Source organism: Centroberyx gerrardi, chromosome 7, assembly GCF_048128805.1.
Source record: "Centroberyx gerrardi isolate f3 chromosome 7, fCenGer3.hap1.cur.20231027, whole genome shotgun sequence".
NCBI classification, from domain to species: domain Eukaryota; kingdom Metazoa; phylum Chordata; class Actinopteri; order Beryciformes; family Berycidae; genus Centroberyx; species Centroberyx gerrardi.
In genome coordinates, this window is record NC_136003.1 from 15,738,119 (window position 1) to 15,765,178 (window position 27,060).

Consider the following 27,060-nt stretch of genomic DNA (forward strand, 5'->3'; position numbering starts at 1 on the left):
CCGTTTTCCGGGTACAGTCCCCGGTTGGCACTGTCCCCAGATTCCCCCGTCTCTGGACGCCACTAGTATAACCAGGAGAGTCTGGTAATTGTCTGGTAGTTGTCATTTTTAACCTCAGGAACTTTATCCTGTCCAGCTGAACGGATGGGATTGGTATTGCAGGACGTTGGAAATGTAGTCTTATGATTTTAATGCAATCTGGACAGCATATACTGTATGTATTACATTATTTCTCCTATAAATGACTAAGAGGGCGTATCGTTTCTGTCCGCTTCCAGAAGACGCCTACTGTGCAAAGTATTTGAAATTTCTGAATCACATATCATCAATCCGGACACTACTAGAATTGACAGGATGTGAGAGTTCACTGAAAAACGTTGATCCACACAGGATTTAAACCACCGTTTCACTTCGGTAAAACTGTTACCAGACCTCCTCTAGTGACACGGTCAGTCATTTGTATTACATTGTTACAAGGACCATCTAACCGGTGGTGGGTAGAGCAGCATCACTTAAATGTACGTCCCAGGATCAGCACCCAGAAACCCCACTTCCTCGGCCTCAAACAGGCCAATAGAAAGTCAACAGAGACTTCAGTCACTTTGTCCATTATTTTTTACTGTCTAGAGTTGATACAGTGGAATAAGGCCCATGCAAAATAGTATCTGAATATTCAACTTAATATCCAATATTTAACATAAAACTAAGTTCACTTCATTTGTAAGAGGTGGTAAAACGCCCTCAGGAGGACCAGGGACTGGTTACCATGTGTGAGTTTAATTTGGGTGTTCTCACCTCCCTAATCAGACTAGACCAGAAGGCCCAGGTTCACCTCTCAGACCAAGGAATTTCCTCAGTGACAATGCATGTGTGATAATATATAAATTACATGGCCATTTCATTTTCCCTACTCAAAGAAATCACAACATTTCATCTTATTCCCAGCTTGATAGAAAACCTTTTATTTTCCCCATTCACAAAAGTAAAATAGAAAGGGATACATCAGTTAACATCCCACCTGCACCACATTTGAGCAAAAGAAATACCGGTACTACATCAAATTCAATTGCCAGACTGATATCAGATTGAAACAAAATTATGAATTGAGTTTTTCACATTCTTCCCTTCTTCCCTAAGGTATGCACCAAGCTCTGTCTCTCCCTCTCAGTCCAACCACTTAACATTAAATTTGACAAAATCAAAATGGTCCGCTATAAAACAACGAAAACAAAAAATTCTTTAAATAAAAAGAACATTGCAGGAAAAAAACTTTTAAAGTCCAAAACATTTGTGCATCAGAGCACAAAAAATAAAAGAAAATCTCAAACAAAAACTGAACATAAATAAAAAACAAATTAAATAAAAACAAAAATAAACATCACATAAGTGTCAAAATAAAAAATAAAAAGTTTAAATTAAAAAAAACAAAAAACAACTTGTGGAAAACATTTGAGAATCAGAGTTTACTTCTGTGTTGAGCTTAGTGTATCACTACATTGCGAGGGGCGGTGATTTTTTACCCATTCTTTCTGGCACAGGACCAGCGTCATTCTCAAGCATTTTTGCAATGAATGGTTCCACAGTCGGTTCTCCAAGCACATCTGTCCAACTCGCGATCTGAGAGTGGCCACCTATCTCTCAACGCTTGCCTACCAGTTAACCCCGAGAAAGATACCGTTAGTAGTCACCCTTTGGGGTGGAGCGGCTTACAAAAGTGGTCAAGGATCCAAAACACTGTTGCATCAGCTTCACACACACATCAGTACGTTTGTGCTAAAAATCCATGTTGCATGGATTAAAAAAAATGCCACATCAATGCCTATTCTATAAAATACATATCCATAGATGTGAGCTGATGTCCAGGAAAATGCTTTGAAAACTATTTTCCAGGCAAAAACATAGATTTTGGTATTTTCCATTACTGAAAGTCTAAATCGTAGGAGCTCTGAGCGACCTAGGGTCTGTCTGACAATTAAACTGAGATGGTAACTGGCATGCAAATGTTGATGCTGCAAGTGGCCACATAACTCAGGTATGACTTGGGCTACGCCTAGGGCATTACCTTGGGCTAGGGCTGGTGCAAAATTAAGTCTAAGCAGCACTCGCATACACACTCTTACAGTAAAACACAAACAAATAAACATCCATACGCACTTCCATTACAACAGAACAGTCCACTATGGACAATGACAAAAAGATAAAGCTGGATACAGAACACCACTCCCTCACATATGCTAACCAGTGTCAGGGGAGAACTATCAGGATTAAGAGTCAGTGTATTCCCAGGCATATCCTACACAGTATCAACGGGTGTATATATGGCAAATGGCAACAACAGTCGCTAGTTTGATCATAAGCTGGAAATGTACCTTATTAGTCCAGCAGCGAGTTGCATTGCCATTGACAAAGCTCTTTAAAGGCAGATCCCTCAAAGGGAATCTGTTGTAAGATGATAGTCTAAAAAAGAAGCAACACTCATCATTGAAAAGCATGCGATGTTGTTCGTGACCATTAAGAAGAGGCCTTGACGGCTGCAACAGTCAAGTTTTAATAGCCATCTCCACACCTCACAAAGCTGTCATTCTACAAAAAGCTCTTATGGAAAAGCATGGGACATCCTCTAACACAGATATGGATTGGCAGGTACACTGGGACATGGATCCAAAATACTGTAATTAAGATGTCCCCCTCCCCTTGAATCCTATTCAATCCATTTTAGGAGGAGCTACCTTATAAAACTAACCCTATGTACAGAGGCCTCGAGTCTTACCTACTCATTTTACCATTGCTTAACAATATCATCATTACGCTTACTTTAGCAAGCCATTAACAGTCCTAAAATCACTTATCGAAAATCTATACCTCAAGATCGGTATATTATTATTACTGAGCGCCTTACGAGTGAGATTCTAAATTTCTTACAAAAAAAGAAAAAGTGCATTTATATATCGATAAGAACCAATTCGTTTAACTTTAGGCTCTTACCGATGCCTTACCGCTCTCTTTAAGTCCATTTTGTAAATACTCTAAAAACCAAAGAAGCAGCAGCAGCAAATGGATTCTCAGCTTGCCTACAGTATTTGAACTCTTGTTGCAGTGAGTGATTCTCCTATCAATCAGATATAAGCTGAACCCTGTATTAACCTACCTATAGTGGATCTTAACACACAACCTCCATTTAACTATGGGGACAAGTGGGGGTTGATCGCACAATATGTATGAATGGGAGGGCAAAAGAACCAAGCATCTGACAGCTTCAAATTATGGCAGCCTCCTCCTATTGTTGCAGGTAAATGTAATAAATCAACTTGTAAATGAGCAACAAGACAGACATTCACTCAAACATGCGCCACTTAACAGGAGGTGATCATATGCCATGCAGTAACTCTCTCATTCCCTTATCTCAGCAAGTAAAATGATAAATTGCAAGATTCAGCATTACACGGTTATGATTCTTGGAAGAAAGGAGTAGGTACTGTGGTGGTAAAAACCTTAGAGGAACAACAGACCTAATGTGTCTTTTTTTTTCTCTCTCAAACAAGAGGGGAAAAGAAACTTATGATTCAATGGGGAATTCAGCAACCACGGGAAGAGGAAGTAAATAAAAATTCAGCTAAATGTACACTTGAAAAAGAGAATAAGACCCATGTATATGCACTCTCTGAATGGTTTATGCAATTTATGCGTAAAAGGTGCAAATTACTCTTGTACATCTCCCGCATTATTACATAGTAAAAGCATCTCATGTTTTTGTTTACCCTCTGGCTAGCCTGGAGATGGCTAGTAATATTCCACCACATCTGTCCCCCCACAGTCTGGTATGAGTTATCCAATGTACATGGAAGCATGTGCCTGTGCACAGGACCGCTCCGTCTGGGCAGATAGCTGCCTAGTTTAACGTCTATATATGTGTGCCATTCTACGTACTATGTGCATTGTGGTATTTTAAACTGTGGCACCCTATGCTGGTTCAGATAATTCCTTTATATGTACCTATCCGCCACCCCCCTCCCAGCCTTCATCTATCTTAATAGAATTATCAAATACAGGAGGGGGAGGTCAAAGCTAGCCCCTGTTGCCTACACCTACCTAAGATCCCTGTGGTGTCGTTGGCGAAAGTCATTTTTGAGTGTGTCGGATTTAGCGAGGCGTTTAATCCAAGAGGTATATGTAATATCCCCAGTTACGTTTACCCTCCCCACACCCACCACCCTCCTCCCACCCACCCTCACAGAGACACACAGGGCGCGGGGGAAAGGGGGCCATCCGCAGAGTGGAGGGTCAAGGCCAGTCGCGTCCCTTCCGCTCTTCTTTCTCCCCACGATCTGGGCAGTGCAATTACACAGATGGATGAGTTCCCCGGTAACCCTCCCCGAGATTAACCTGGGAAAGAGAGAGAGGGGGAAAACTATTGACGAGGGAAGGAAACAGCGGTGTGAATGGAAAACTGGCTGAGGCTGGAAGAGGGGTGGGAGGTTCTGGATCAGAATATTTATTTTGGGAACAAAATGTATCATTGTGTATCAATGAGCTGGGTGTGTCATCATTTCCAGATGGGGGAATCATATTTTGGAGAGGCAGCGACACTGGTTGGACCTACCTAACAGGTGTCCTGTGTGGACCATGGGGAGGTGGGGCTAGACGCCGTAGCAGGCCGACAGGCGCTCCTTCAACAGAGGGGGGAACTGCTCAGAGAACTGCTGCCAGTTCTCCTCCCCCACCTGGTCCTTGAAGCCATGCAGGATCTTGGAGAGCAAACACAAATACACACACACACACCAGAAAACCATTATGGAGGCTGACTGAGATCTGCACAGTAATACTACTACAAACAAAAAAAAGTAACTTGTTGGACTTGAAGAGGAAGGAGTTAACATCTCCAGCCACATAAAGTACAAGTCAAAATCCATTCAGCTCCTTGCCTGATTTATCGACCTGGCTGAATAAAGTCAGAATTATCAATTGGCCTGTCCTGAAAGTGAAAACTTTGCCAGTTTTGTGTTTAGGAACAATTGCTTCATCCTCCCCAAATACACAGCTCTGCCACACTTCTCAGACTCCAAATACATCCACATCGTTTGTTCCGATTTCGAATGTCTGATGAATGATCATCACAGGGTGTGGAGGGCGAGTGTAGACTACACGTGGGGTGGGAACATTTAAACACTAGTTGGCAAAGCTACATTTAGCCTGCATTACATTTTGTGGTCCATATATGTATAATTAACAATATTGTATGCACATATTTTGTATTTATCAAACTTTTATCAACCTAGAGGGGGAAGGTGTCGCATGCAATAAATAAAGTTTGACTGTGCTGCTACTTTGCAAATGACTTTGTCAAGCCGAATCTAACCATTCTATCAACGCAAGGCGAAACAAAGACACACTGGTGAGTCTTCGGAGGAGGATGCATGAGGCAAAGCAAACAAAGGACGGCAAACAGCTACTGACTACATGTTTTACTACAACACGGCATACATGTGATCCTGCCCCATCAGAGCAAATACTCAAATAAGACCATGTGACATGCTGCCGCCTAGGTTGTGGGTGAGGGATTTAAACAAAGGATCAATGTAGTCGAGCAGGACTGGCTGCAGAGTTAATTTGATTAGATATCTACAACATCAACCGGGACTTCTTGACTGTCGAGTGATACGATTAGAAATTAGATGAAATTCCCATTCAGGACAAAAGAAGCCCGAACAAAATACATTCTACTACATACCTAGATCACTGTGTTTGACAGGATGGGAGCAGTATTATGGCATTACCTTTGATCAAGTACTCACCTTATAAAACATGTCTCTCAGATCATCCTTGGGGTTGACCCAGGAAGCTACAGCATCACAGAAGAAAATGAAGTCCTGGACAGAGATGTGAGAAGACTTCAGTCTACATTCAGGATTACTTCCCTACATACCTCTCTTACCCAAGCAACCACAGAATTTAAGAATGTCCACTTATTTAGATCCGACCCACTATCTATAATACAAAAGGTCCTCGTCCGATTTAAAATGGTGGACCGTCCCACCTGCACCACTCCTCCGGGGTTCACTCCGATCATCATGCAGATTCCCCGGAACGCCGAGTCCTTCTCCTCGTTATCTCGGATATTTCTCAACGATGTACACCTGGGAAGAGGAGCGATCAGGACATGAGAAGGGTGGGAACCATCAGAGCAATTCTTTATCCAAAAGGTAATGATCAAAAGTCTGCTCAAAAATTGTGCAGAATTGTGAGTTTAGTCTCAGCAGGGCTCTAAATTAAATTTGGGTGCACCTACAAGCAATTGTCTTGACTAACTTTTGAGTAATTGACTTTAGTTTAGGTGTTTTTTAATTGGCTAAAATCAAAATCCCACTGCAGACAATTCGGAGTTGAGAAGACAGGTAAAACCCAGAAACACACAGAAGAAATACTGCGATAAGTGTTTTGAGACCGGCGATGGATTCTGTTTCAGAGGCTGGATGCCACAAGGCGTTCCTCTCAAGAGGCTGAACTAAGGATGAAGTTCAACACTCACAATCGCAAGAACTCTTTTTAAGTTCAGTAAGTGTACTGATATTAACATGACATATGCCCATAAAAGTGAAGTTACCACCGCACAGTCTGGGCTTCTTCTAGGTGCTGGAGAAATACAGGAGAAACATTGTCCATAGATTAGGTTTGCCACGTACTAAACAGAGATCCGGGAGACGCAATTTAAAATCCTGGCCAAGATATTGTACAGGCCTAAATGTTTTGTCTTGTTTAATCTTGCATTTTGCTGACGTAAAAGATTTGCTCTTGTACTTAAGCGCTAAGCATTAGAGGTTTTTTTGTTTTTAATTTTGTTATAGTGATAATTATAGTGATTTTCAGTATTACCCATTTTTCAATTAAACTAACTGTTTGGGGTGCTCCTAAGTTGTTGAAGCTGTGCAACCAAATAAAGAAGTGCTCAAAAATAATAAAAAAAAACGCTGTCTCCTTGCCATGTGGGAACCCCTTAGAGAAAAAACCCTAGCCCATTCCTTAAGGAATGTTGCCCCAAACCCATAAAAGCACACTCACACCCACTGCAAGAGGAGGGGTCTTTGGGATCTGGATCAGAAAACAACATGGGAACAAAATGTCTCATTTTAAAATCAATGAGCTGGGTGTTTCATCATATCCAGATGTTGAGTGACGGGTAAAAATTCAGCAGAGAGGACATTTTAACCACATGCGCAGTGACTCACCATGGTCTTATGAACTGCTGCAGCTGTGGCGCCACCTCCTGGGGACAGACGTAACCCAGTCTGCCAATAGTAATGGCTGCACACACAGGGAGAACACAACAAGGGCTCACCTTAACAAGACACTATACAACCAAAGCTTGAGTTGAATTCTATCTGCCAGCTACACACCAACCTACTGTATGTATATATAGTGGCTAAAAAGCCGCCCCCCTAAATTATTTCAAAATGCATTTATTCAGGATTTTAAGTCTGAGATCTAAGCAAAACATGCTATTCTATCAAAGATAAAACAAATTTGTAGTTTGTAATTTGTAGATTTTGTGACCATATAACATTAAAATAAACCATTTTTTTATATACAACCCCTCTCCTTCATTTGAGCTAAACTGCCTCACTAGCAAAAATTTGCTCAACATTTCTTATCGGTTACTCAGATGTCATATTTAGTGGTTCTGAACAATATTTGATTTTTAAACTTTTTCTTAAATGTCTTTCTTGCTAACAAAGCTGAGACCAGGTCCCTTCACTAGGTCTTAATGAGACTCAATGGGATTTTAGCATGTAAGCAAACATCCCATACTGTGTTTAAGTATTCTGATGGAGAGTCCAGCTTGCACCTTAAAGTAACTCCCATTAAGTGTTCACCTCCCCAAGTCAAGGAGGGTGTATACTTTTTATAGCCAGTGTATGTGTGTACCTGTGTTTTCCAGCAGGGTCTTGGGGGTGTTGGGTCTGTTGATGATCTCCACCAGGTGTGGCAGGACCATGCCCACATAGGGCTGCATCTCTGCACCTAGAGACACACACAACACAAAGACAACACACCGTCAACCATCTGAGGACACACTCCGACCACCTACAGTGGGGTAGAGTGGTCACGATACCAGGATTGTTACTTTAATACCAAGTTTAATATTTAAAACATTAAATCTGAGTATGGCACTATGGCAAAGAAGAAGAAAAACATCGAGAAATGTGTTGCCACTCTTGACCTGGACAGCTTTGTAGCAACTTTTGAACAGGAGTTGTGATGTGTCGGTTGAGTGTCCATCTTTGCGAGCGCCGTAAGATAAATAGCTCCATATTTCACTCATGGAATCAGTTTGGTCAACCAGTTTAGGAGGACTTTCCCAGTTAAAGACGTGATGGATTGTTTGCCATGTTTTCAGCTGTTTGACTTGACTGAATTTTGCGCTGCCTGCTGCAGTCCACCGTCAAGAGCCAGACTGCCGCTCGGTCTATTCCTATCTTACTCCTCCTCCTTTTAACTACGCCACCGCCTCAAATGGAATTTCAGCTTGTAGAATTATTTGGTCAAAGTATCGTGCATCTATAAAATTCAACATCGAATTAAAGTAGCATTGAAATGTCAGTTATCGTGACAACACCGCAGTGGAGTAGGTCAAGCTTGTGGATCACTCATCATTGATGCTATTATCACAGTTATGATCAGGGCTCCCACTCACTTAAGGCAATCACTTTCCCAAGACATTAACAATCCAATTGCAAGTATGTGGGCACCCAACACTTATGCTTTTCAAAGTGGATGAAATTGGGGAGGTTGATTTGATTACCATTAATACAGAAGGGGTTCTGCTGACTGCAAGTTTCTGGTGACTTTTAGGAGAAGGCTCTGTAGTCTTTTGATTTTCCAGCACCATGCATAACATTTTTTTTAGTTAGGTTTTTTAGATAACTAGAAAACAAATCAAAATTTTAATGTTGTTCAGGATGAGTGGAAACCCTTGTGACAGTTGCCATCATTTGAGATTTCTGCAACTGTAAAAGACATCAATCAACACTACTATTATGAAAACAGATTGATTTAAAGTCATTTTCTACTCTGTGGCTGATTTTTTAGGTGTTTGGGATATAGGGAGTAGGAAAGTCTTCAGATCTCTTGAAATCTTATTGGATTTTGCACCCTTTGGTCTAAAAAGGTGATGATCGGTTGGCTGGTTCCCCTAAGCTCACCTGGACAATCCCCTGTCTGCTGCTTGACACCTTTGCCTGTAGGGACACATACACTGTCACTGGGCTGATTGAATCACACAAATGGCTGGCCTGGCATGCACACACACACACACACACACACACACACACACACACACACTGCAAAAGCATAACCGGATTGGCTTTGGGTAGCCTGCCAATTCATGGCTCGAGTGTCAGGTTAGACAAAAGGAAACATCATGCTCTGTTTATCAGATTCATGTGCTATAATCTACATCATCATTTGGTCAAACTGAAATTCATCAGCACACGGCATGGCACGCCCTCACATGAAGGTGAGATTTGCTAAAGTCCTAGAGGCAAACAACAATCCACATAACGGCATCACAGCTACATCTACAGTTATACTGCTGCAAGCAGGGAACAGCTTCAGGTCAAACGGGAGACCAAAGAGGTTCTGTTTTCACTGACATGCAGATCTGTTAGCATTTGTCAGTCGCACGCAAGGTGAGGTCTGCAAGATCTGGATCAGAAAACAATTTGGGAACAAAATGTATCATTGTGTATCAATGAGCTGGGTGTTTCATCATATCCAGATAGTGGGGTGGGAGGTCATGGAGGGTTCAGTGAGACCAACCATTAGATAGAGATAGAGAGAGGTGGTTGGAGAGAGAGCGATAGAGAGAGAGAGAGAGAGAGAGAGAGGCTTCCTCACCCATCTGCATGGAGATCTCTCCAATGGCCCAGGTGGCGTTGTTACACACAGAGATGAACTCTGGGTTCAGGTTGAGTCCCAGGATGGGCATGAACTCAGCTGGAGGGAGGAGACAGAACACACACACTGGTTACTATACAGGCGCTGTATAGTAACACTTTCACACAAACAATTCCTCTCACAACCTCCTGCCCATACACACCCACATTAAAGAAATAAGATCTGCATGAGACAATATATGGGAACAATAGGTATAACAGCGAATCAATGCTGGGTGTTCCCACAAACCCAGATAATAGAGGTAAGGGGAAGAAATTCAATCTACCGGTAGCAAAGCTAGTCAGACTCACCAATACAGGGCTTTACGTGGGGGAAGCAGGCCTTGGTTAGATCACCCAACAGAGCAAAGGAACTTTGCCTCACCTCAGGCATACTATCCTGCAGCACAAATACACAGCTTGGTATCATATATAAACACAAATACATTTGCTTTTAACTTATTTCTTACATCCATTAAAACATGGGAACAAAACACATTGCCTGTCAATTAATGAGCTGTGCGTTTCATCAGATGATAGAGGGAATAGGACTCTAACCACAAAATAAACACACACACACACACACACACTCCATCCGTCCACCGTACCTGCATGCACTGGAAAAGCAGGGTCATGATGTTGGAGCGGGCCACCAGCTGCTCCACATGGCCACCCAAACCCTCAGCCAGGCCGCTCAGCAGGTCCAGGGCCACGATCATGAAATCCTTGTCAGGGGCCTCGTACTGGTCCGGGTGCTGGTTGTACATCTGTACATACACAGAAAGAACAAACAATTTGTTGCTGTATACATACACACATCAACTATATGTAATAAAATCTTTACATTGAAACATATCGTATGTAGATAAAGCATCATAAATGACAATGTCTCTTGTGTACAACTGAGCGTCCCGTAACAGTTCTCAGCAGTGGTGAGGTAATTGGGCACAGTCTCTTAAGCGCACAATATTTTTGTGGTGCGTGGGTGTGTTCTGTGTTTGTGTTCTCACCATAGCCTGAGCTAGTGTCTTCTGGACTAGGGTGACACAGCGCTGGTAGACAGGCTCACAGTAAGGCAGGAATCCGCTCTGCAAGGCCGTGGCTACTGACGACAGACACTGGCAGACAAACACAGAGAGAAGGCTAGTTGGAAAGATGGCAACATAAACAATTTGTTCTGTGAGGGTCTGCTTCCACTAAATGATCTTGACCCGATAGCAGCAGAAAGCCCAAATCAGTGTTTTTTATTTATTAGGACTTTCTCCATGCACACTGATCATGGGAGCTTGTATGAGTCAAACTGCTGAATTGACTGTAGATCAGCAGAAAGGTGATTACGAACCCCACTGTGTTAGCAGCCTTTTCATCATTTATTGTGGAAAAAAAACACTAAGACAAAATCTCAACCCAACATGGATCTTTGTCAGGACAGCTAACAATCTGCAACTTTCAACCTGTCTGGGAGGGACATTTTTGCTTGATTAGAACCTCTTATAGTACGAGTTTAGCTGTGAAAACCCACTCCCCTCACCTCCAGCAGTGGGAAGAGATCCTTATCTTCGTCCTTCAGCTCGTTCCACTTGGCAATGAGGGGGGGCATCAACTTCTGGATGTACTCCTGGGGAAAGACCATGAACAGGTAAGATCATACATGTATATCTCAGGGTTTTCCCTACCCATTTAACTCTTATTAAATGCAGCCCGCACATTTTTTCCTGACCCCTTAAATTCACATTCTGTACTTGCATGCACTGATTAGCATGCAGCACTGGAGTGCAGGCGGATTTGTTCCCCTTCTCAATGTGGCTCTAAAGACATGGGGTGGTGCATTCACCGGCACTTACAGGCTGGTTGAGGTGGTGTCCCACTGAGTCCGCCAGAGTTCCTATGGCATCGTAGAGGATGAGCAGGTTCTTGTGCTGGTACTTCCCAAAGGCAAAAACCAGCGTGTCCAGGATGAAGCTCAGGTAGGGCACCAGCTCTGTACACGCCTCCTCCTCCAGGGTGGCAAACGCACTGAGGGAAAGACAAGATGGAGGAGAAATATTTAGGACAGAAGTATCACCATCTGATCAATATACAAGTTTACTAGCCTAGGAAAGATGTGGATCAGAAAATAACTTGGGAACAACGTGTATCATTGTCAATCAATGAGCTGGGTGTTTCATCATATCCACGACAGGGAAAAGAAAGGAGAAAGACACAATTCATGAGAGACGGGGCTGCTGCATACAAAAGCACACCGCCCCTTCACTTCTTCACATATACACACCTGCAGGCGGCCTCCTGCACCCTCTTGTTGCCGTCCAGGATGCGTTTGAGAAGCTCGGTCATGAGGGGCTTGAGGTGGGAGTCGGGGGGCTGGGAGACCACCCAGTGTGCGTAGCGGCTCAGGGTCCAGCAGGCGATGGAGCGTACCAGGGCCTTCTTGTCGCACAGACACTGGATGAGGTGGGGGATAAGCTCCGGCAGGTAGGGCACCATGCCCTGCATGCAGCCTGGGACGGGGAGAGAGGAGGGAAGGAGAAAATTACAGGGAGTAGAGGTAAAGAACAAGAGAGACGATGATTCCAGGTGTTGCCTTTAAGAGGGCCTCTGCAGTAGGGGATTTTAGAGTGACACTCCTCCGGCTGCTTTTCACATGATGCAACTGTCAGACGGGCTGACACGGGATTCAGTATACATCAGAGGACAGCCCTCTGCTAGTGTGATTTGTTAATACAGGTGTCAAACCCAGAATCGGGGGAGTTTCACACCAATGTGGACATGAGCTGTGAATCAGGTTGGATGGATGCAAAGTCGGTATGCTGACACATTTGAGCTTGTTGCTTTGCATGTGGGAGGTTTGCTAATTTTGCCATCTGTTATTGGTCTCTCCACTGTAATGTGTTCATATACTTTGGGGAATACACATGGTACCCCTAACTTGGTCCTACAATGACATTAAGTAGCAATGAGTGGGACTGTCGGGAACATTGGATTGTTCACACGTCAGGCCCAATGATCTGTGTGATTACGTGTTAAAAGACGATGCGTGTATATTTGTACGAGTATGTGTGCACGGGCTTGGATAAAACAATATTTGCAAAATTGAATCCAATTAGGCTATATCCTATTAACGGATGTTATCTGGGTCAGTGGAATATATAGCCGTGATTCCAGATGACTCATTAAGGCAAACTCCTGTCAGCACCACCCAGCCACAACATCTGCATCTCCGTCTGTGTTTATTTCTTAAGTGGAAACATGATGCTTTGGGATGGAACACATTTATCTCAGGCAGGGGTGGGGATATACTGAGATTCTTATTTCTATTGTACTGTTGTTGCAGTGTACTAACCTTTGAGCAAAAGACAAAAAAAAAAGCATAATTTCTGGCTTTTTCCAGGAGGGTACCAGAAAGAACCAGGAAGAGGATGTGCGGGGCATAAGAGAGAAATATTTTTGTCATATAACACTACTCGTGTCAGTCTACTACAGAGTTTTGTGAAATCTGGATCAGAAATTTTAGGAACTTCAGGTATCATTGTAAATCAATGAGCTGGGTGTTTCATCACTTCCAGATGAGCGCGGGAAAGTTTGGGGAAGAAAACATAATTCTAAGATGACTGAAATATGAATGTCCAAGAGTCATCAGACGGTATTTGAGCTGCAGCGCGCTCAAAAACACAGTGCACATTGGAATATTGTGCCAACTGAGCGCAGATTGCGTGAGCAGGGCTCTACACTATTAGCATTTCACTTGGGTTTGTGTCTATAAATGTGCAAACAACAGTCAACCACTAACGAGCTGGGCGTTCCAACAAAGCTCGATACCAAAGCACAGAGGAAAAAACCACACGGGACAGACAGAGCTCTACTGCTGTGAGGTCTCACCCTCAGCAATGGCTCCCAGCACCAGGATGCCAGACTCCTTGATGACCCAGTCGGGGTGGAAGAGCAGGCCTTTGAGCAGAGGCAGGAGGTGGGGCAGGAGCTCATCGCGGAACACGTTGGCCAGAACATCCAGTGCTGCCGCCGAACACTTTCCTACATCAAAATGAAAAGTCGAATTACAATCACTCATCCATCCCCCCCCCCCAGACAAATACAGGGCTTAAAACAAAAAAACATTCTGAGCCTGAAATGTTCCTGACTGATGGGGGGGGGGGGGGGGGGGGGGAGTCACCACACTGCACCATCACACCATTTATTTCTCCATTTCTCTAGTCCAATAACAAGAACGACGAAAACAATTGACACATTTATTAATCTATAAACCTAGTGCAATAAGGATAACTGTGGAGCCCCCCAGGGGTCACCTGGTACAAAAAAAAATGATGCGGAAATCAGTGGGCACGGTTTTCTTACAATTTACTCCTAAACCGTGCCCACGGATTAGTAAACCATGCACACAGATTTGTAATATCTACGTTGATAACATCAAAGAGGGACTTTTAGGCCTATATACAGTGAGCCAGAGCCATTACACACCGCTTGGCATACATATAGTGAGCTGCAATAGCCATTAGGCACCTAGACCATATGTGAACCATCACCATTGATTAATCACATCAGTAGGTGTAATTTATGATCCGATGTAGGGCTGGGTTTAAAAAAAATCGATTTTCCGATTCAAATCGATCTTCATTTGAATGATCCGATATCGATTCATAAAATCCCGAGACCGATCTTTTAATATATGCCCAATATATGCCTGTAGAGTCTGTAGAGTTGCACAACTTGCTAGCGCCGGCTGCCGGCTATTTAGCCATCTACTCACATCTGTCTGGCCGGCTGCTTTTATAACTGAATGTCACTAAATGTTCACACTACCAGAATTTAGTGGGGACAACAGAATTTTTGAATGAGAGTGACTGCGCATGTCTGGTAGCCTACATACTGGAGCAGACTGAAGTAAAATAACTAGACTCAGACTGTCTGTACGGGTAACAGGAGTCACTCCACTCCTCCGATCTCACGATGGCTGGAAATAATCTAAATAATAATAGTCTGTAACCATAGTAACGTTTACTTCAGACCAATATGGCGGCTACCATCGCCTGTATTTTCAGTTTATTTGACACCAGTAACACCAGTAACCAGAGGCGTCAGTTTATCCATAAGATCTTAATAAACCGCCATTGACAGCGGCGTCATATTCTCTTTTTCCATCACAGGAACTTCATACTTTTAACAGCAACATTTGGGCTGAAGGCCGCAGAACTGGAACAACCGCAATGTTGAGGAAACAGACTGGATCGAAAAATTGAGAATATCTCACAACACTTACCTCCGTCTCTTTCAAATTAAGGATGATAATGTTACGTAACATAACGAGTGTTGAGCCTTAACGTCACGTAACAACCAGCTGTCCAGTCCCGTTCTGGTTCACACTACTCGGACTAACCGAATCCGCTCTCAAATTCAGTATCAGTACCTGAATTTTTCAGGTAGTGAGTTTGGTTATAGAATGCGGTTGTCACTCTCCTTAATAACTGAACTGTGCGTGAAATTGCAAGGGGAGTTGTGCGTTTTTTTAGATGTTTCAAAATAATAGCGATCTCTGCTGAGCTTCTGCGCAACGCGCAGCGAACGGTTGCCATGGTAACGACGGACTCAACTGAAGTGTTACAGCTCAAACTACTGTATAACGCTAAATACAAGGCCTTAGCTGAGGAGATCATTTTAGGGGCTTCATTACCATGACCATGTAAAATCATTATTTAAACTGATTTATGTTTCCATCATTATTGGATCTCAGTTCTGTGAGTGCAGTAGTACTCAGGAGAGAGATCCAGTCTTGCTCTGAGAAGACTATAATATGCACTTTGGTATTATATTTATTACTATTTGTAATAATATTTTTGTTTTAGACTACTTATTTCTTCTGCACTGACTGAAGAAAGTACATTAAACATTCACAATTAAAAAACATAATCAGTTTATTTTTCAATTGAGCATTGATCCTGTAATTAAAATGTTTATGTTATTTTAAGTCATGCTTTCATAAACATATTTAAGGTTTGTTTATTAATTCGGTAAAAATGCATCACCGGAAAAATGTATCTTGCCATCGCAAACATCCCTTAGCCGGCTACTTTTCCCATCTGGCTGGCTACTCAAAAATTTGGGGAACCCCCTGCTTGCACTATATTGTGTTGACTGCTGTAGTGTGTTGGTCATGTTAAATAAAAAGTACATTAATGTAACTGCTTTGGGGTCAATTCTTAATGTAAACATTAATATTTTTAATAATGCACCAGGTTCGAGGGTTCCTTGTACAATTTACAGCATTAGTTCTCTGAGAATCTCTTTCATATCCAAACAAAATTGATATTGTAACTGAAATATCCCTAACCGAATCGATATTGAATCGAATCGGAAATCGAATCGAAACCTTGTGAATCGGAATCGAATCGATTCAGGAAATCAGTGGCGATAGCCAGCCCTAATCCGATGTGTGTTTTGGTGACAATATGAAACCCATTTACTCCCTATAAATCATGCTTGTAGAAAAAGCATGTTAATTAAATTGTATATGCAACTCTGTGGGCCGCTGTGGTGTCCCTGTTTGATGTTATCAATATACATATTACAAATCCATGTGCGCGGTCTACTAATCCGCGGGCATGGTTTAGGACTCTGTGCGCACTGATTACTAATTCGAGGGCACAGTTTACTAATCCATGCCCACGGTTTACTATTTACTACTATAGTAAACCGTGCGCGGTTTACCAATCGGTGCCCGTATGGATTTCCACATCAATTATTTTTTTCTTACCAGGTGACCCCTGGGGAGCTCTGTAGAAAACAGCAAAAGCAATGCCACATTTTTATGCTAAATAACGATTGTAAATTGTGAAAGACAGATCACGTTCAGGTCTGTCATTGCTGCTGGAGCAGCAGCTGTACTATCGCTCTTGTAGGACACAATATATGCATGACTATTATATATGCAAAAAAATGTATATCTTCTCACCAGCTTTTACCCCTTTTCTTAAATAAATGCATAATGCCATTTCTACTTTTATTACACTGTATATGTACACTGTGGAGAGAGGCAGGAAACATGGGAGATGACATGCAAAAGGACGTGAGGCTGATTCAAACCCATAGCATTTGTGAGAAAATGGCATATGCTTTAGTCTGCCATGTCTTTTTCCCTCCCAACTACGGCACAGTGGGTCTCAGTAACTGCGGTTCCCCACCACTTACGCAGGTTCCAGTCAGACAGCGTGTCGTCATCGTCGTCGTCGTCTTCCTCTATGTCCTCGCCCTCCTCGCCCTCCCCTCCCTCGTGCTGGAGGGTGACGGTGCGCGACTTGTGGAAACGGGGCTTGATGTCCTGATCGCTGTCTGGCACCGCCTCATCTTCCTCCACGTCACCCTAGAAAAACACAAATACACTTTATCACATGCTTTTTTTTTAATATATATATATATATATATATATATATATATATATATATATATATATATATATATATATATATATATATATATATATATATATATATATACATATATATACACACACACACAACCATTAAAAGATCAGGCAATCCAATCTCATCAAGAATAATAATAATGAGAAGAAGAAGAAGGACGCTGAGAGGAATAAGTGAGACACTGTAGAGAAGACTACAGTTGAAATAAACTGTGCAGTCAGCTGCCATGAGCTGACTTGAGGAGATTTGATTCGCTGGTTCACCCAGGTTAATGATGTAAGAGGGTGATGCAACAGGGCAAGAGTGACGTGCAGAAATGAAGAGTTTGGCAACACAGTTTCGACACAGGATTCAGACGCAAACTGCAAGCCACAAATACTTTCTCCGTCGAAGAAATAAGACCACCTTCTAGTTTTAGAGCATAGCAACAAATAGACAGAAATATCCAGCCAGCCACCTCACCATGAAAATGACTGTGTTAATGAATGTGTTAATGAGCATCAAAGACTGGTAGTCGGTAGTCAGCTGTTATGACTGCACTGGCCCGACTTAACAATATGCAGTGAAAACATGAAGTAAGTCATTCTGACAAGGGCACGAATGTTTGGTTCAGACAGTATGAATACAAGACATTCCGGCCAAAGAGAGGGCGGAAGGAGATCTGAAGAGGCACAGATGGATATTTACTCTATCAGAGGCTGCAGTGAAACTGTACAGGCACACAGAGAGAGAGCTCACCTTCAGTAGTATGATGTCAATCTCTGAATACTTCATCCCATTTACCAGGATAGGAATCAGTCTGTATAAGGGGGAGAGAGGTAAAAGAATTCCTTGGTCAAACTCACCACTGTCTATAGGTTAACAGAATGAAGTGTTGATTCTGTATCATACGGGAACAAAGTGTATCAATGAGATGGGTGTTTGATCCTATTCAAATAAGGGAGGGAAAACACAAGCTTAGCTTATGATGTGACCAAATCTTTTACAGGAACTAAGGAAAACAGCCTTGTTTTCATCTTTGACCACCATGTATTTTAGAGTTTATCCATTGGGGTTTGAAAGGACTTCATAAGCCCAAGGATCATCTAACTTTCTCAACACTTAAAATTAAGCAGGTAAACCTTCAATTTAAGTTCAAATATGAAAATCACCAAAAACGATGTTGCTACGTTTTCACATGACAACAGCGATATGTACTATGTTGATACGTCAATGTGTTACTTACTGCACCAGGTGTCCAGACAGCACCTCCTTGCAGATGGGTTGCTCCGCCAGGGTCAGCCAGAACTCACAGGCCTCCAGAGCCACGTTCTCATCTGGGTCCTGGGTCCGCTGCAGCATGTACTGGTGGAGATGAGAAAGGAACATGTCACATGTCTGGCCGGGTGTGAGCTGACAAGGGTTCTGATTTGGGGTGAGGGTACCAGAAAGAACCGGGAAGAGGATGTGCGGGGCATAGAGAGAAATATTTTTGTCATATAACACTACTCTTGTCAGTCTACTACAGAGTTTTGTGACATCTGGATCAGAAATTTTAGGAACTTAAGGTATCATTGTAAATCAATGAGCTGGGTGTTTCATCACTTCCAGATGAGAGCGGGAAAGTTTGGGGAGGAAAACTTAATTCTAAGATGACTGAAATATGAATGTGGTGCAATTTGTTTTCACGCACAACTCGACACACAGATGTAGAAGAGGTCCGATGATACTGCGTCCCAGAGACAGTAACACATCAGTTGATTGGGCATTTGTGTCCACGTTTACCTGGATGATGCTGTGCATGTGGGGGATGAGGCGGTCGATGCGGACCTCCAGCAGCATGACCAGAGCCCGGCACACGTTCTTCCTGACCTCCGAGTCCTCATCTGCTGCCAGCGCAAACAGACTCTGGGAGGGGAGAGCAGCGTGAGACACAAGACAGAGAGAGGAAGGAGGAGACATGAGAATCGGGCAGTGTAAAACTGAGGGAATAAGAGACACACAAAAAAAGAAAAGAAGCAGTACGGTTGATGGCAGTCTGCTTTGCTTTTCTCAGTGTTGTCTTGAAAACTCACCTCTATGAAGGTGTCAATGTTGTCCATCAGGGCCTGGGCTCTGCCAATGATGAACTGGTTCACACAGGCTATGGCGTGGGACCTGCAGGGAGAGAGGAGATCGACCCAAACAGTGTATCATGTAACCACAAGTCAACTGGTGAGAGGGATTAGAAATGAAGTCAGAGGATGTGAGGTTAAAAAGGGAATATCACCCAGTTTAAGAATTCATATACAACGTTTCAAAGTTTGTACAGCCCTCAAGCTCATTGTGCTGTGCTACAAAATATTTCAAAATCAAAGCATTTGGGATTTTTGTCCAAAATCTGGATACCATTGTAGCGCTATTCCATTAAGGTGAAACATTCTCAACATGTATGTGACGGTATAAAATCTCAATGGGTTTTAAGGTGTGGGTTGGATTCAGAAAACAGGAGCTTAGAACATGCAGTTTATCAAAAGATGCCATTGGAGTCCACTTCTATAAGTTTCAAATAAAAAAAACTACTACTAGTATATGTGTAATTACACAGGTATTTTTACCAAATTTTTCTAAGCAAGTGGGGTAATAGGACTGAAAACACATCCCATGTAGTTTCACATATTGTAGTGGGAGGGTGGAAATTTCTCATTGAAACCTGGGGAAGTGGACTCCACTGGCAGAGAGTTGGTGGAGTTCACAAATATTGATCATAGGAGTCAGCTATGAATACTTAAACTGAGCGGTATGTAAGTGTGAGGGGTAAAGTGAGAGACAGAGTATCTGGATCAGACAGTATGAATACAAACACCTTCACTGACAGTCAGATGTTGTTGTGCCTCACGCCCAGACGCTAAGAAAAGATGACTGAAGGGAACGAGCACGAGGGGGAAGGATTCATATCTGATTCCCCTTCCCTCCTGTACCTGATCTTTGGGCTGCAGTGCTTGAAGAACTGGAGGAACTTGGGGATCATGATGTTGAGGGGCCTGTTCAGAGCGTCGCTGTCCAGCAGCTCCGACGAGTCCTCGCAGATCTTCTGCAGTGCTCCAAACGAGCCCTGAGACATGGACACACACAGATAGGCTGTCAAATCGAACGCAAACATAGAGGGAGACAAAGGAGAGAGTGAGACTGGATCAGAAGGTATCATGGGAACAAAGTGTATCATTGTCAGTCAATGAGCTGGGATTTTCATCATGTCCAGGTGATAGGATGATAGAGGGAAGGAGGTGCAGAGGAAGTGTAATGATTTAGAGACAGAGAGGGATCCTATGAGTTGAGGATGTTCTGCAAATCATTATTTCTTTGGCGGTTGTAGTGTGTATGTATTAACGGCATGTGATAGCTTAATTATGTCACTGGTTTGTATAAAGGCTGTCAGATCGAATTTCAATAATGGAATTTCAATCTAATGTCAAATAAAAATTAGAAATTCGAGTCTCAACCTGCTCCTACTACTAGCCTGCAAGTTTGTTGATAGCACACACATACTGGCTAGGGGCGTCATGGCAGAAAACACCCAGCCTGACGAGGACATCACTAGTCCTCCTAACTACTCTTCCAAGCCATGTTTGGAAGACATTTGGCAAGATTCCGCAGAACACCAAGTCAAATCTTTCAAGAAATTGAACATAAAAAAAAAAAATCTATATCACTTTAGAACGCATTGTGCATTCATTGTGCCCTGTTTTCATGTGTCAATATATAATAATATAATAATAATATATCATGTAAATTGTATCATTAAAGGGTAACTTTGGTATTTTTCAACCTGGACCCTATTTTCCCATCTTTTTGTGTCTAAGTGACTAATGGGGACAACAATTTTTGAAATTGGTCCAGTATTGAGCGAGATCGCTTCAGCCGGCAGCCGCGAAACGAGCTGCAATGTAATCCGACTGGGCAAATCGCACCGTCAATGTACGGCCACTAAAAGTGTTTGTTTTTGCCACTGACAAGCTCAGATTGTTATTATGAGTGTCTGACAACATTATGGAAAGGACCCTACAGAGAAATGAAACGTTTTTCTTTACCTTTCGCTTGATCCGGTCTGTGTGTAACCAAGTTTCGCTCAAGTCTCGCGAGAGTTGAGTTGTTGCAGGAAGTTACACACAGACCGGATCAAGCGAAAGGTAAAGAAAAACGTTTAATTTCTCTCACTCAATACTGGACCAATTTCAAAAATTGTTGTCCCCTTTAGTCACTTAGACACAAAAAGATGGGAAAATAGGGTCCAGGTTGAAAAATACCGAAGTTACCCTTTAATATTCAAATTTCAGTCAAATTTGAATCATTTTAGTCAAGTCATAGCCAAATTTCATTTTTTGAGGCCACTGACAGCCTTAGTTTGTATAGCGCAAAAAGGGAAAAGAGAGGAAAAAGAGAAGAAAGAGCAGAGCGGGTTAGGTCCAGACCTCGCAGGTGTTGTAGTCCTCCGAGTTGAGCAAGTTGCAGAGCTGAGGCAGCAGCTCAGGCCATGTCTGCAGCTCCCCCTTGGAGGCAATAGTTGTGATCAGGATGCCTGGGACAGATGGAGGACAACAGAGTTCAAATAGTGATTCATATTAGGACTGATGTGACAGTGAGCAGGACGTGTTGTGTTTGCCTGCGTGCGGTGGCGGGATCTCTGGATCAGACAGTATGAATACAAACACCTTCACGGTCACTCAGATGTTTTTTTAATGCATCATCTCCAGAGGGGAAGGGGGGGTGGGGGGTGGGGTGTTGTGGTGTGTGGAGGGAAACTGGGCCACAAAAATTAAGTTATTTCCCTAGTAGGGATGGGACGATATGCTTATCTCACGATTCGATACGCAATATGGGGTTCACGACTCCATACAACCACGTCACGATGTAATAAATAGAAGTTCAATGATAACAAAGTGCGACTGTGCAGAATTATGTTTATTTCTGAGCCACAAATCTTTCTAGCAATGGTACTGGCTTGCTGGAATGTAAACAATTTAGTATTTGGATGGAGAGCTTGTGAAATTGTGGTAGGCAAGCGTCTCATTTGTGATTCCTACAGCAGAATAAAAGGGAGCTAATATCGCAATTCATTTTTCTGCCCCACAACACGTATCTTCACATTTTTGTATTGCGATATATCGAATTTCGGTATATCGTCCCATCCCTTTTCCCTAGTAATGGAAAAGGGTATTTTTACACCATTATACAAAGTCCACAAAACACACACAAACTCACCGATGGTGGCACGGATGAGGGGCGAGGGGTCGCCGATGTTGTTGAGACATTCCTGCTTGATGAAGTCGGCCACAGTCGGGGGGAAGTTCTGGTAGTGGGCCTTCACATTGTTCTTCAGGATCAGACCGCTCAGAGAGCGAGTAGGCTCATCTGCACAGAGAGAGAGCAGGGTGAGGAAGGAAGAGATGAGTGAGGAGATGAGAGAGAAATAGACAAAGAGAAATAACAGAAGGAGAAGGTGTGTGTGTTTAGAAGGTGGGTGTTATAATATTATGGAACAAAGGTGGGCGAAAGCACAAGGGCCCGTCCAGTTAAAAGGAGAAGAATGTTAGAAATGTCACTTCTTGAAGAGCGCAAACCAAACAGTGAACGACTAATGACAAGGCAGGTGACAGTGGAATGTAGGAGTCAAAAGTGTATGCAGCACTAAACCCCATTATTGTAGTTTAAAAACAGATTCTTAATTACAGTTATTTTACAGACGAGCACAAAAAAAGTGACACGATCTCAATAAATGTAACGTCTTCTGTAAGCTTAGCCATTCAGTATTAAAATGTTGTGGTAACAACAAATTTATTTAGTTCAATTTGACAGGACTGAGCCTGTTTACTAGTGCATGCACGTGAGTTCAACTCACGAGAGCAGTTTGGTCTGGCAATAACATGCCTCTCCTATCCGGATTGTGTCTAGATCTGATGTAGCAGGATTACAATTATACCTGCCATTAAAATGTGTCTCCGGTTACACACTGAAATCCAATTTCTCTTTCCCTTGCCAAAACACAGATTTTCACACACATCACTTCCTCTTGTGATATTTCTATCCTTTAAAACTGACAGTAAATACCTCGTCTCGCTTGTTGTCCATCCACAAGTATCCTGAGACTTTTTTTTAAAAAAGATGAGTTTTGGCATTTTCGCCTTTATTGGACAGATCAAAGTAGAGATAGACAGGAAAGACTGGGAGAGAGGAGGATGAAATGCGACAAACCCCGGATGTTGTGTTTACATGTTACACTCCTCAGCCCACTGAAACACCAGGACGCCCCTGTATCCTGAGACAATTTTGACTGGCTGTTTTACATGTGCTTCCTTGTTGTTAATGTTGCCAAATGTGTCTCTGATCACCTCCGCAGGTGGTCTGGGTTACTCAATGCATCTTATGTGCATTTACACCTGAATTTTGTGTTTTTTGTGTGGAGTTCTTCGCACCAACTACAACCCGATCACCCAGGATGTCAATGCCAGGTGTAAAGAGGGCAAAAGAGTTGTGCTTTTGTGCTTTTTCAGTGTGTATGTTAGTGTATTATTACAGCGTACTACAGCATACAGAAGTGATTTGGTTACATTTACTTTGCCTCATTATGAGGAATAGAAATATTAAAATCAGTTTTAGGGTTAATTTGTCACGGAATCCATTATCTATAATGCCCATGATCATGTTATCAAAACACTAAAGAGGTGTACTATTTAGTTTGTATAAATTTCTCTCTTAAATACTGTATATAATATTGATACTGTGCAAAGTATCGAATCATAACATCCTTGACAATACCCAGACCCATCTCCTAGCTCTTTGTCTAGGTGGAGGGACCTGCTGGTACAGACTCGTGTAAAAACAGACTCTCTCTCTTTTTCTCACACACACACACACAGTCAGTGCATACAGTAAGCTGAAAGGTCTGGATCAGAACATAGGAGAAAAATGTATCACTGTAGCTCAGTGAGCTGGGTGTGTTATACCTAGATGAGAGGGGAAAGGATGGACACACACACAGAGAGACAGGAGTCTCACCTTCCGTTTTCAGTCGTGTGAGGACAAAGATGAGATAGTTGTTGAAGTCAGGGAACTGGTTGAGTTGTTCAAGTTTCTGGCATGGCAGTTAAGGATCATTTCAATCTAAACATTCAAACTAAGCAACTAGGCCTCTCATCATTACTTTACACCAAGTAAATTTACATGGTATTAGTGTCCTTTGGGTACGGGTGTGGTGAAACAATACTAGAAATAGAGGTGCCAACCAGTTATTTTGGTGGTGTGGGAGAATAAATTAACAAGGTAGAGATCAAAATTCACATTACTTTGCATTGGTTGCTGGTCTAAAATAAAACAATGGGGGGGAAATCAATTATATAGGCACCATTTTCCCTTCCAATAAATTAGCGTGGGCTATACTGTGCACACCCACAGTTTGCACTGTAGTAGGATACTTGTTGGACAGCTCTCTGTGTGGCTGTGTTGGGCGACTGTGAGTCCTTGAGGAGTTGGAGGACCTGCTGAAGTCCCTGCTCATCTGGCTGCCACTCCATCCTGAGAAACACAAACACACACGAGTGAATTCACAGATAACGTACATGATTTCTCATGCATTCACGGTAAGTTACACTGATTCATAAGCAACATCAAAGGGAAATATGTCTGTGAGTGCTCTCTGGATCAGACAGTATGAATACAAACACCATCAGTGGCAGTCAGATGTATATTTTCTGCATCATTTCCAAAGGGTCACACGCAGAAAAATGGTTAAGAGGAATATGAAAGGACACAATTCATGTACAGTTCAAGATGGCCAAACTGAAGCTCCACTGTCACATGGAAGCGCATGTTAACCTTTTGGCAGCTAGAATAATTTATGAAGGCAATTATCAGATGCTTACAGAAGAATACTGGTGTTGAGGACTTTCTCACATATCTGTATCATTTCTTTGCACCAGAATTCACACCCAAATAGTCCGTTCCATGAGATTATATTCTACATCTGAGACATCTTGGGCAATTCTTAGATTAAAACAGCAGCCACATTACATACAGTTACATTTTCTATTGTGGCTAGTTGGTTTGTCCGCTCTAAGAGCCACTTTGGTAGGTAAGCAAACACCATTCAGTGGCTCTGTTCAAATAGTCTAGTTAGCTGGTAAAGTAAGTGCTTGATTAATTTTGCCTTTATGTAACCAGCCACTGCAAAGTGCTGAACTAAAGAAATTGCTGAATAACTTGGGAACTAAGGTACAAACTTAAGCAGATACTATTAACCCTTATCCTTTGGTAAATATATCACCCATCCATATACCATATAGCTGAGAATAACCGGCAGCGAGACAATAGCCATAAAGCTGGTTAATTACGTGAGACAACACACGAAGGTGAGCGGTGCACATGGTGCGGGGTCACGGTGGGCAGCAGGCAGGGCCTGTACTGCGCCGCGCTGCCTAGCGTTGAGTCAACCTCGAAGAAGACCCGGGTGCCGGGTAATACACGCTGCAGCAGTCTCTGCCTCGGGGTGCGTGCATGCCAACACCTAAATTATAATTGGAAATCGGCTTGCGGCACAAAAAACGAGGACATTGGACAACACAACCAGCAAAATCTCTCAGTGACCCGGCTTAGCCGCTCTAATCCTCCCCCACCCCCACGCCACCCGGTTGGCTACCGCCGGTCCGAGAAAACGCTCGTGTTTTAGACTCGTTTACCGTTAGAAATTCAATAGCATTGTAAACTAAACATGAAGACGGAACTCGAGGTTTATCGGATGGTATCGCGTTCAAATGCGGCTGGTCAGAGAGAGAAGTTATCAGGACGGAGCTATGTAACGGGACAGCCTTGTGCGATTCCTGGCTAGCCGCCCATCAGCGTGGCTAACCTTATATTAGACTGAGCCAATACCATTTCCCTTCCTAGTTTTCCGTGCTTGGTTGTCTTACTGGTTGGATTGAAAACCTTTTGAGGTATATTTAATGTAAACCAGGCATGTACACTGGCACACTCGAGTTAACGGTACTTAAGTTGCCCTTCTTGCTCAGGGCCAGGCCTGGTCGGCAGGGCAGTCCCCGGCTGAGTGGTCAAAATGTGCCGAATCAAAAACACGAACCTTTGCTAATACCACCGTAAGCTATTCAAAGCACGCCATACACGAACAGGTCCCATTAGAGAACGGTAATATCCGAGTAGTCTTCCAAGGTATTGCCGTTAACGGTAGATCGTTAGCTAATAGAAGGTGCAAACTTGCAAAACACGTTTTGCTAGCTGGCGTTAGCTGCTAAGCTGTCTGTGTCAGTGGACACATAACTGGTGATGCTAACGTTAGAAGCTAGGCTAACACTACATGGCGGCTATCGGCTAACACATTCCATCGGCTAAAGTTCGCATTACCACACGACCTAGCGAGGCAACTTGGAGACCTGATCGCTGTCAACAGTTGTCTACGGTGTATTAACAAAGAAAGTACATATCGGACGATACTTTACGTACAATATTGATTTGTAGGTTGAATATCACTACGGGGCCGCTCTTCTCTCGTGCTTCGTAGCGGATCCTCGCAATGGTTCAAACGAACACGCCGAATGGAATTGGCCTATCTCGGCTTCCGTTGACTACGTATTCTTCTTCTAGTACTAAAATGTGTGAGGAGGAAATTGTCACAGTTGATTGGGCGACAGTGACCTGACGCAGAATAGTTCAGTAGCATTCCTCTTATATCACCA

General features: G+C 42.8%; 1 protein-coding gene and 1 non-coding gene across 2 annotated transcripts; both read right to left on the reverse strand.

Annotated features, from left to right (window-relative positions):
- Nucleotides 1-945: 945 nt before the first annotated feature.
- On the reverse strand, nucleotides 946-26,895 carry LOC139921921 (transportin-2). Its single transcript, XM_071912319.2, has 25 exons — nucleotides 26,828-26,895; nucleotides 24,790-24,889; nucleotides 24,374-24,449; nucleotides 22,580-22,729; nucleotides 21,790-21,896; nucleotides 20,299-20,432; nucleotides 19,414-19,495; nucleotides 19,124-19,246; nucleotides 18,585-18,703; nucleotides 18,098-18,158; nucleotides 17,127-17,298; nucleotides 13,806-13,958; nucleotides 12,202-12,427; nucleotides 11,774-11,945; nucleotides 11,461-11,547; nucleotides 10,940-11,047; nucleotides 10,538-10,696; nucleotides 10,242-10,329; nucleotides 9,892-9,990; nucleotides 7,921-8,016; nucleotides 7,224-7,299; nucleotides 6,035-6,134; nucleotides 5,793-5,867; nucleotides 4,601-4,745; nucleotides 946-4,383 (listed from the first exon to the last, which is right to left on the reverse strand). The coding sequence occupies exons 2-24, from the start codon at nucleotides 24,886-24,888 to the stop codon at nucleotides 4,638-4,640; spliced, it is 2,670 nt and encodes an 889-aa protein (XP_071768420.1). The 5' UTR covers nucleotide 24,889; nucleotides 26,828-26,895; the 3' UTR covers nucleotides 946-4,383; nucleotides 4,601-4,637.
- On the reverse strand, nucleotides 25,011-25,080 carry LOC139921946 (small nucleolar RNA SNORD41). Its single transcript, XR_011785127.1, has one exon. It is a non-coding gene; the product is annotated as a small nucleolar RNA SNORD41 (small nucleolar RNA).
- Nucleotides 26,896-27,060: the final 165 nt, after the last annotated feature.